Raw genomic sequence first — 11,661 nt, forward strand, 5'->3', positions numbered from 1 at the left:
TCCCCCCGACTCTGCAGGCTCCCGTCTCCTGGAGGTTTCATTTACATTTTCTAACAATGCTGCACTTTGACTAGTTTTATGATGAGAATGAATTCTGTTCAATTTTTTTGGCATCAGTGTAATGATGTGTCTAATTAATCTAGCATTTAATTCCTTGGTTAAATCAAAAACAGACATTCCCAGCTGGATATTCCATCCAAAGGCTTCTCACGTTTTCTCATTTTCTAAATTAATTTCCCAGATAATCTATTCTATCGCCATATTTATTGGTGTAGAGATATAAAATTACACATGCAATAATAGGGGAGTTTATCCATATGGATATATTGAACAATGGATAAATCCAGCCTTACATTTTTGAGTTGTTCAGACAGAACATTTTGGACATTTGAACACAGGTGTGTAACACACACATACACATGAATTTCCTGATTAAATGTGTACTTTAGTTCTATGAATGTGTGGTCTGAAAGTCATCATTTGTTTTGCAGGACCACGTGGCTGGAGCATGAATGGACCTGACTGACACTGAGAGGTGACTGTTGGAAACCTGCACAGGTCACATGACCCTCAAAGCACAAATCAAATCTTACATCATTGCTTCATTACCCCAAATCCTTTAACACAAGACAAACGTAGCTCTTCTTCTCACTGTATTAATGCAACAGCACACTGTGCCTTCCTCTTCCATGCATTGATACCAATCAAATTTTTCCCAACACTTTGCGATTGCTTACTATAATATATGTCTCCGTCTGTTGCTGTCAGCTGTCGGACCGTGGTGATGAGTTTCCTTGACAGTTTTATGAACATTTTCTGAGATCTGGATCTCGGTAAGGCCACATGATTAAATAAAAGGAGGGATGAAAAATAGAAACACACACACGCAGACACAAAGGAGGCTGATGGAGGAGCACTGATGTGCTGTGGCTGCTGAGAGGAGTGCTGACACAGCCACCACTGTCCCATCATCGATTGGTCTGAGCAGAGGGAGTGGAGGGGGTGGTATCATGGTCAGGAGACACAAAGGGAGAAAGTGGGAGAGAGCGCTCTTTGCTTTTTATCTGCTCCTGTGGGGAGGGCAGCGACTCCGTGCTCGACTCTGCCTCAGATCTCAGGGTGTGTCGTGTTTGATTCCTTGCAGGGCTGAAAGAAAAGCTGCCAAGTTTACAAACTGCTTTGCAAACACACACAGGACCTGAGGTGAATAAGTGAGGATTGGGAGGATGGAGAATCTCTTATCAGCTGCTACGTGATTTGGCAAAAGTCTTTGTGTCAGACTCTCTTTCTGAGGCGACCTCAACATCCTTTTAGACTCAGGGTTAAGCGGCTGGATTCAAACCCCAACCTGTCAGGTGGAGACAAACTCCATTTCTGTGAGCACGTAGCAGCCCTATAGAAAAGTACAGTCTAAATTATTATATCCACCTCACTTTATTCACACTGTCATCTCTCATTTTGCGTAATACCCGTCTCCTCTCTTTTTTCCCGTCTCCTCCCTGTTTGTTATTCCACTCCTGTATTGCCTCTGTGTATTTTTTTTTTAATTTCATCGGTTTAAACACAATTTCCAATTTTTATAAATTTATAGCACCAGGAGAATAAAGGTTTATTTTTCAAGCAGATTTCTGTAATGTTACCAATCAATTTATGTGGCTGTTTACGTCGGAACCTTAGAAATTTGGAGAACTTTGTAACAGTCTGGTGTTTCTCCCAGGAGAAGTTTCTCCACCCGGTCGTTTCAGCCACCCTGAACCAGAAACTCAGATTCACGTCGACCTTTTCGCAAAGCCTGGAGGATTATTTATTGCAATATTAATATGATTTTGTTCACACCACCCAGCCTGGATTTATTACAGTGACATGAGTGCACAGCACTCTTTACCTGAGAACCTCAAATGGCCTCCAGAACAATGGGAGCACTTGTACATACAGCTCAATAATATGTCAGTAACAGTATGCACTTCACACTGACGGCAGTTACTGTGATTTATTTAATAAATATAAGTGAGATAATAGGCTGCATATTATTTCACCGCCTGAGAGATAAAGCCCAGTTGAGCATTATAGAGTCAAATCACAGATGTTGCTGCCAGATCTGTTACAGACGACATGTAATTCAGGCTCGGTTAGAAACTAGCGTGTCCAAGAGGAGAACGGGTGTTCAATCTTTAATAGCTAACAAACCATGATGAAAATTACACCTGGGATAAATCTATGTTTACATACTGTATATACAGATACAGCATGTGGTATGAAACATCAATGCCTCACCGGCTGAAACCTCCGAGGGTGATTATTTAACGGCGGCCTCCCATCGACATATGCTAATAAATAGGCAGCACTGCCATGTCTGTATCAGGCCATTCAAAGTGCTTACTGAATTAAAAATTGATATTGCTCATATTGCTCTCACATACAGAACCATGTAACCAGCCATGTGCTCATGAGTTCTACTCCACGAGTACCCATGAGCCCCTGGGGCTACGGCTTTGCTTTTGCAGCACGATACACAAAACCAGACAAGAATATTGGATTTTTTTTATATTCGTTTATTTGTTTTCTTTATTTTCTTGTCCAAATTAAAAGCAAAAGGTGTCACTGATTTAATGCTGCAGAGGCTGCTGGGTTGTAGTAGAGTGTGTGATAATAGCTGTGTAAGTGGTTGAAACATTTTTACTCCCCCCTTAATATTTTTTGTGGTGTATTGTTTGTAAGCTCACAAAAATAAACATTTTAAGCAGCTCCCATGGTCCAGTCACTGCTGCAGTGCAGTAAACTACCATCCCCATCCTCTGTCTGTGTTACTGTACCATCACGGTTCAACTTTTAGATCCCATTCGTGTTCATGACACCACACAAATAAACACCCTTTTGTCAAATTAATTGTTTCAACTTTGTATATTAAAAAAACGTCGTTTTCATTTCACAGGTCTGTTTTAATGTTTGAATGTTGCTGCTACTTAGAGGGTCGACTAATGTAAGACGGTGCTGATTGCAGTCACTTGGACCAAAACACAGTCAAGTCTGCCCTCGTGTGGCCTAATGTGATAAGAGGTTTCTACAGCCTAAAGAGTTTTATAATAACACTATCGTGTCTTCTCTGCGTTAGAATCGATTCACGTGATCATGCCAAAGATAATTCATTGAAAAGAAAGAGAGTCATTACTGTGCATTTGTAATATAATTTATAAATACATAATAAAAACAGTTTTATTCCACACCAGGCGATATTTTTCATGTTGATAACATATGATTTCCCATGGTTTTTGGATTTACGTTCAATAATTTACTTTGGATTTAGCAGCATCTGCAGGCAATGTTTCATGATGATCGCATGATGATATACATGATGATGTACAAATTTTCCTATTGTAGAAAGATGATTTCAGTTGAATATAATTTGTAAAAAAAAATCACCAAAATTATTGTTAATTTTATTTATAAGACCAAGAGTCGTTTTCTCTACTTTAATAATGTTGTTTACGCAAATGAGAAGGAAATATCAGTGAAGAATAGTTTATGAAAAAGGGAGATAAATGGGCTTCAGTACGGTAGTAAACATATAAAATGCAAGTGTAATCAAGAACACTTTGGAATAAGAATGTCTTTTTTAATCCCATATATATGATTTTACAACCTGACCACCTTCAACTGGAAAGCCTCAATTGGTCTCCGATGTGATTGCAATACTATTAAATATCCGCTAGATGTCACAATTTATTCGAACATCTATATTACCAGCATCAAATTCTTCAATCTAAGGCATGTACGTTCCTGTTTTGTTTTCAGTCAAAAACAATAGGTTTTTTTTATTGTAATATTATTTTGCTTAAATTATTGACTAAAATATTTATTTGTGAAAACCGTGAAATGTGTACAGTTAGTGTGTAGAGTCTTTTTTTTTATTATTATTTATCAGATAATTTATAAAGAGCGGGTTTTTAACACAAATTTTAAAGTGATACTGATTGTCCCTGGTGCAATATAATAAATTGTAATGGTTACAGACACACGGACTACTTATTTACTTAATTCCTGGAGCGTGGTGGTTAAGGAAGCGGACTTGGGTCTGTAAGGCATCAGGTTCATCAGGTGCTCTCGGAATGGCACTGTTCCCACACACTGCTCCCCGGGCGCTTAAGCTGCCCCCTGTTCACTTTGGTTATGGATTAAAAGCAGAGGTCACATTTTGTTGTGTGCAGTGGTGTGCTGTGTCACAATGACAAGGGGTTCACTTTCCTTTCCTTTTCTTTCCTTTCGTTTCCTTTCCTTTCCTGTCCTGAACGCATTACTTTACACGTGATGGTCTGTTATCAAACAACACTGTGCGACACGTGAGATGTCTGATCCCTTTGCTGATTGGCTTACAGGATACCAATAGGAAGGTGCTTAGTCAATAGACTTCCGGCATTTTCAGTCGATCTTTGAACAATCGGCCAAACTTCTTTGGTTTAGAAGACATTACTAATTTAAGCAAATGCTCAATTTTCGGTACACAGGGGGTGTGTAACTCTGACATTCTGAAATATTGAATGGGGCTTTGCTTCGACTCACTGCCGTTAATTTTAGCATAAAGCAATAACATTGTTACCGTTATTACAGTAAACACTGAGGTAACTATGCTGCATTTGTTGTAATTGTTTTTATCTCTCCCAGATTCAGTCTAAACTGTTCTTTTTAATAGCAGGCCATACAACTGATTAATAAAATTCGGAATTGATGCTTTTAACAGTAGCAGTTTGTTTTAAACCTACTATTTTAAAGGGTTCATTTGATTTATATTTAATGGTCAATCAGCAAAAATATTACTTTAAAATTAAGAGTGACCATAAATCAAAAACCATATAATTATAACAAAAATTGTAAAATTGTAACAAAAAATACGACTGATATTTCATATTAGTGTAAACATTTGTAGCAGTCTTTTATTGATTATAAACTCCTGTTTTAGAAAGGTTATACAAATGTAAAAAATTGTGCTGTATTATTTGTTTTACATGATTATTTTCCTACTTATCGGTTTTTCAATTTTGCATGCAGGCGGAAGTGATGTAAATTGGGGATACTCTATCCTTCGGGGAAGTATAGCATCTGACCGTATTGAAATTTGTCTGTCAAATCTGCCTCCATCCTTGTATTCTGACGCGCAAATGGCATATCTAACAATGAGAACATGAACGGCACACTGTAATCATCTGGACCATGTTGATATTTTAGTTCGGCGGACTTCGGGAAGATAAAAAAGGAATGGTGAAAGTCGGATTGTTAAAGAAGGACCAGGGAATCTGGAGGGGGAAGGGATCTGTGAATTCAAGAGGGTTGTAAACTGGTGAAAGAAGGCGGAATATTTGTTGTGACAACGCCAAAAAGCCACCGGCGGAACGTCAATTTAAAAGGAAAAACTCGAGTCCTATTTAAAAAAACTTAAGTTACGAGTCGAAACGTAAGGTCATTGTCAAAATGGAGCTTAGAGTTGGGAACAGATACAGACTTGGTAGAAAGATCGGAAGTGGCTCTTTCGGAGACATATACCTAGGTGAGTTGAATTATTCATTTATTGTCTTATGTTAAAGTATTTCAGACATCCGTATAGATAAAGAGGAAAAAATCGCATGACTTTCCATTAATATCAATTTACGTCACGGCTAAGCTAACTGACTTTACCTCTGTTCTGCTAACGGAGATGTCAGTTTAATAAAAAAATAAATAAAGCAGCGTAATTATCAAGGAACGAAACTCCATATGTTTTGTTATAATATAAATACTCGTTAAGTGGTAGGTTCTGATATTTACGTTTAACTTTTGTTTAAGCTTTTAAGTATTCAGTTTTCCCATCGTTCATGGGAAATTAGAGTAAACGCAATATTTCCACTCAATTTGTTGTAGAAATCCTGTACATATGCTAATTTATGTAACTTCCCAGCCTAAAACAGTATTAATATTCACGTGTCTCATTTTAGAGATGAGATTATAACTAATCGCCGTTCATTGTTTTACTTGATCTTCTCATGTTTACAACATAGCAGGCTGCTGACTTCAGCTCTTCGTTGTTGCAGTAGTTGCTATCTCAACCTTAAACACTTAGGTTTCTGTTGTCTTTATTTACACTCCAAACTGACGTGTGCTTCTACAGTGATACTGTGTTTGAGTAAGCTATTGTCTTACAAGCGAGCACTTGAACAGTATGTACTCATCAACGAGCGCTCATGCTTAGGGTGCAAGGAAACAAGTTTGTGATGAGCTTACCGATATTAAGGAGTAATAAAATCATCCAAACTATTAGTTGACACACAGTTGCCAGTTAGGCCTCATCTTTCTGTGGGTCCTTATACAAGAACATTACATTTTTGTTCACAACAGACTTGCTTCTGATTTTTCTTCTTATCCAGGCACAGACATTTCAGTGGGGGAGGAGGTTGCCATCAAACTAGAATGTGTGAAGACCAAGCATCCCCAACTGCATATCGAGAGCAAGATCTACAAGATGATGCAAGGAGGAGGTAAACTATTATTTATGACAATATGTTTCTCAGTTTCCCTGTACACTCTTTTTACCACTTTGTTAGTTACACAAACCTTTAATTGTCTCTTATTATGTCTGCTCTCCAAAAATGCTTCTTTAATAAAATGTGATAAATATTTTAATCAAAGTCCAATTGGCATACATAGTTTTCTTTCAAAATTTGTCTGTGACGGAATGCGTCAAGACGTTTTCACCTGTGAGTTTTACAATCCCACACCCATATGTGTAAATTAATAATAGTCTGTGCTGCCTGAGTAATAAGCAGTAAAAAACATGACATTTCTGTGGATAAAATGGCACAGGTTTTTGTAACAAACATAAATATGTTTTAAAACAATAACGGTTTCACTTTTACGTTTCTACAGTGGGAATTCCAACAATAAAGTGGTGTGGAGCAGAAGGGGACTACAATGTTATGGTTATGGAGTTGTTGGGACCCAGCTTGGAGGATCTTTTTAACTTCTGCTCTCGCAAGTTCAGCCTGAAGACCGTTCTTCTGTTGGCTGATCAGATGGTAAGAAGGCTTATTCATTATATCATTGTCAGTTATCAATTATTCTACACCTGGATGTAGGTGGTAACATATGGATTGGTATAGAAAATTTGTGAAAAGTAAAATTTTTATGGGTGGGATGGTTTTGTCTTTTCCACAGATCAGTCGTATTGAATACATTCACTCCAAGAACTTCATACACAGGGACGTGAAGCCTGATAACTTCTTGATGGGACTTGGCAAAAAGGGCAACCTGGTCTACATTATTGACTTTGGACTAGCAAAGAAGTACCGTGATGCACGTACACATCAGCATATCCCCTATCGAGAAAACAAGAACTTGACTGGCACTGCACGTTATGCCTCAATCAATACACATCTCGGAATTGGTATGACAATCTTTTTAGACTAGGAGGTAACTTCACAAAACTGTGCAGAGGTATATGTATAATAATGTCATCTTTATCTCCATATACAGAACAGTCAAGGCGTGATGACCTGGAGTCCTTGGGCTACGTTCTCATGTACTTTAATCTGGGTTCACTGCCTTGGCAAGGCCTTAAGGCTGCTACCAAGAGACAGAAGTATGAAAGAATTAGTGAGAAGAAAATGTCCACCCCTATTGAGGTTCTCTGCAAGGGATATCCCTGTAAGTGCTTAACTGTCTGGAGCTTTCATAATCCATTGTTTTGGTAAAAAAAAAAGGAAGAACTGTTGATCTTGACAAGTTTGGGGTTTTTTTTGGGTCACAGCTGAGTTTGCAACTTACCTGAATTTTTGCCGATCCCTGCGATTTGACGACAAGCCAGACTATTCGTATCTACGGCAGCTCTTCAGGAACTTGTTTCACAGACAAGGCTTCTCGTATGATTATGTGTTTGACTGGAACATGCTTAAGTTTGTAAGTATAAGTCTAAGTATAAAAAATGTTTATTCATTAGCAATTATAGCTAAATAAATATTTACACTTCACACAGTATTGTAGCTTGTACTAGGGTTTTTTTTTGTTTGTTCATTTTGTTTTTCATTTGCTGTCACAGGGAGCTAACCGCGCAGCAGAGGAAGCAGAAAGAGAACGTAGAGACAGAGAAGACAGGCTGAGGCATGGCAGAAATCCAGGGACCAGAGGAGTACCTGCTGTGTCAGGAAGACCAAGAGCCACTCAAGAAGGAACCCAACCTTCCCCACTCACACCCACATCTCACACAGGTTTGTTGACACTGTCCTTATTTACTGCTTTTCAAACATTATGTGCTCCAATGTACTTTTGTCATATGTTGTCATGTTGTTTCATATTTTCTTCATGTAATTTTGTAATGGTGTTCATGTAAACATGGTCTGTTTGTTTGGGGTTTCAAAGCCAATTTGTTGTAATTTGTTGAACTATTTGGGTTAAACAAATTGGTTAATTGTAACTGCTATGTTTGTTGTGAAGGGTTTTTTGACATTCTCGAAATATTACATTTTCTTTTTAAAAAAATGAAAGTGATATGAGGCACATTGCTTCATATCAATTTTCAAATATATGATGCTAATGTCTTCATTGTTGCTTTCTGATATGCAGCAAACACATCTCCTCGACAAGTGTCTGGTATGGAGCGTGAGCGCAAGGTCAGCATGAGACTGCACCGTGGCGCTCCTGTCAACGTATCATCCTCAGATTTAACAGGACGACAGGACACTTCCCGCATGTCCACCTCACAGGTACAAGACACCTTTTTAGAGGTTTCTTGTCTGTAAATTGAAGATATTTATATATTTTTGGTCTTTTTAATAAAAATTAGGTAAAATTTCATAAAGATTCGAAGGACCCAGTTTTAGTGTGGGAAGAACAACATCCTTTAAAATAGAAATAAACCCAGTAGCTGTGGTAGGAGGGGTGCTAAAGCTCTGGTATGCAGTCATGTAGCTCCAGGTGTTTGCTTGCTGCAACATGTGGGTTCTGACTTGACATATTGGGCCTTCTCTCTCCCTTCCCTAAACCTCAGAATAGCATTCCCTACGAACATCACGCCACCAAGTAGACGCTCGCCATGTCCTTGTGTGACGGCAGCAACACTGGGTGAGTTCTGTCACTGAAGCACCTGGAATGCCTTGTTTTGTTAACCCCAGTTCTCCCCGAGACTGCATCAGAGTTGTATCGTATGTCATGGTGCTACATGTTCAACTTGCAAGCTAGTCGGAACACGGGTTACCCAGCATTTGAAAAAATCAAAAACCAATCGAATTGAGTTTCATCAGAAACCAAGTTGTGACTCGAAATCAGGAAACATTACAGTCGACTTGTCTGTCATCAACAAGGCAGAAACAGAGATTGTGTATTACACAAAGCCATTACAACCATTGGATGGTGTACTACTTGGCCTCACATTTTATAGCTGCTTTTCTCCACAAATTAATTAGATATTGACCACTTTGTGCAGCAGGGCTCAGTACTCTTGAGAACTGGGGGTGGTAAAGCATTGCAGTGCATCAGAGCCTGAGAATGTAGCTTCTGCCCCTTTAATCAGCTTTGTGCCATTCACTTGTTGCTTGCGGTGTTGGTTTGTTGTCACAGGCCACATCCATCAGATGGCAGGCCACAGTGACCACAGAAATGTACCTTTCCTTGCCTATGCTTATCTCAATCATGCTTAATGAACCCAAATGCTCACCCACTGATTCCTGCCTCCCTGTCTGGTCTCAAAACCTACATCATCGCATGATACAACTTCTTTATGGAAAGGGAGCTGTGGAAAACCTCAATTAAGACTTCCATCTCTGGACTGAAGCCAGACATGATCTAAAATCTGGAATCATTTAGATTCAGATAAAAAAAATGGGATGTACAGATCTGTGCATCCCTACTGGTTCTGTATGGTCTGGTTCTTACTGTTAACAACCTGATTGGAGGGTGTAACAAATTTTAGGTTGGGCCATCACTTGCATTGTTGTTGACAGGTTAGTATGTTTTATTTTTTGTAATTAAAGATTTGTTGTGCTTAACACTTTAGAATGGTACTGTTGTATTTTTACTTTACATTGTTTAGTGAAGTGTTTTTTGTGTATTAAAATTAAGAACAATCTTGAGGGTTTAACTATTTCTGATAATAAAGATAACTGTGTGTAGATTTGACAAATGCATTGAGTAGTGATTATCTGTTGTTCATGCAGTTCAACAGTAATCCTGTTTGTGTCTTTAACACTTCTGCTCTTGTCTTGTCCCATCTTTCCCTCAGATGGCATCTGTTGCAATGCCTGCTGGTCTCCATCTTTTAGCTCCAAGATGAGCACGTGCCCCCGACCCTAACCTGGCGGACCAACATCTGGGTCATTGGAAGAAGTTCACAAATGCTAGTGCCAGAAAGGTTTCTACTCCTAAAGCAACCATTGAAAATCAGTTTCTGTTTGGTCACAAACAACCTGCGTCAGAACCTACAACAGTTCTCTACACTTAGACACAACAGTTTTGCACAGCCTTCCACACTAGCCCCAGGTACTATGACCAAACTCCTAAGGGGCTTTGGGTTGTCCAGAAAACCACAGTAATTCAGCCATGTTTTCTTATACACTGACTGATCACATATAATGGAAAAAACTCTTGATTTTTTTTTTCTACTTTACACAGATTCCACAGCCAGTTATTGCGAGTTCATACCAGATAATCAACTTTTTCCATGGCAGTAAGGTTTAATAAACCTGATGCTAAATCGTCATTTTTCTGTATATTTCTGGGTATTTTGTGATCCGTGATGCTTTTCATCTGTGTCCATGTTCTGTATGTTCTTCGATGAACGGTCTTCTTTGATTAACTTTCACTTTGGACTGATTTCAGCAACTAAGAAGCTACTTCTTTGCATGTTAAAGAGGTAGGCCATCAGTCTCAGGTGAGAAGGCTCGAGTATTAGCTGAACCTGTAAATATACCAAAATATGCTTTGGTATTTGGGATGCAGGGAGCCGTGTCTTCATTGAGTAAAAGAGGTTTTGTCTTTTAAGACCCTGTTCAGACCCTGACTTTGTTTTTCCAAGCTCTGGTCAATAGGGTAGTTTACATACTATGTTTGGGGTATCAAAAGAATTTTGTCCATTCACTGTATACCCAAACAATTTCAGTTCATTCTAGTTGGTGTTAACTTGAAAGCTGTGAAGTACGTACTTAGTTATATTGATGTAAATGATTTGTCATGTTTTCAGTGAGGATGGAAAGGAACTCAGCGACTGCTCTCAGACTTAAATGTTCACACATTCTACAACCAGCAATGTTGCTGCAACATTTCCAATGGCAATAGACAAATATTTCATGTAAGTTCAATTTATGTTATGCGTAAATCACTTAATCATGAAAAGTTACTAAAATTTGCAGAGCACAGCTTGTCTTAATTTTGCACGCTTCAGAAGTAGTGTTTTTCCTGGGACTGTTTATATGTACCTGAACGTACGTACACTGGCCATGACTAACAATAATGCCATGTCTGTCAGATCATACTGGCCAGTTATAATTCCTTCTTGCTGCTGCAAATTCTGCTGATAGTGATTTGGAATCGGCCTCCATTCTCACCATTCACACTGCAATACAGTACATAAGAAACCAAATCAGCTGGAATGAAATACCCATTTATATTTGTGTACTTTCCTTGTAAATAAAATAATAACTTGTACCT

At 38.6% G+C, this 11,661-nt stretch overlaps 1 protein-coding gene across 3 annotated transcripts; it reads left to right on the plus strand.

The window, feature by feature from the left end:
- Positions 1 to 5,045: 5,045 nt before the first annotated feature.
- csnk1db (casein kinase 1, delta b) lies at positions 5,046 to 11,658 on the plus strand. Of its 3 annotated transcripts, none has more exons than XM_017034413.2 (10): positions 5,046 to 5,539; positions 6,393 to 6,503; positions 6,892 to 7,040; positions 7,180 to 7,408; positions 7,498 to 7,668; positions 7,772 to 7,920; positions 8,060 to 8,228; positions 8,584 to 8,723; positions 9,013 to 9,081; positions 10,238 to 11,658. In XM_017034413.2, exons 1-9 carry the CDS (start codon positions 5,464 to 5,466, stop codon positions 9,064 to 9,066), a joined length of 1,248 nt encoding a protein of 415 aa, XP_016889902.1. In that variant the 5' UTR covers positions 5,046 to 5,463; the 3' UTR covers positions 9,067 to 9,081; positions 10,238 to 11,658. The 3 variants fall into 3 exon arrangements, with proteins under 3 accessions (XP_016889902.1, XP_024913116.1, XP_024913115.1); XM_025057348.1 differs by having other exon boundaries at positions 5,464 to 5,539; positions 9,008 to 9,081; XM_025057347.1 differs by lacking the exon at positions 9,013 to 9,081 and having other exon boundaries at positions 5,464 to 5,539.
- Positions 11,659 to 11,661: the final 3 nt, after the last annotated feature.

Source organism: Cynoglossus semilaevis, chromosome 8 (assembly GCF_000523025.1).
Source record: "Cynoglossus semilaevis isolate Cse_v1.0 chromosome 8, Cse_v1.0, whole genome shotgun sequence".
In the NCBI taxonomy this organism is placed as follows: Eukaryota; Metazoa; Chordata; class Actinopteri; order Pleuronectiformes; family Cynoglossidae; genus Cynoglossus; species Cynoglossus semilaevis.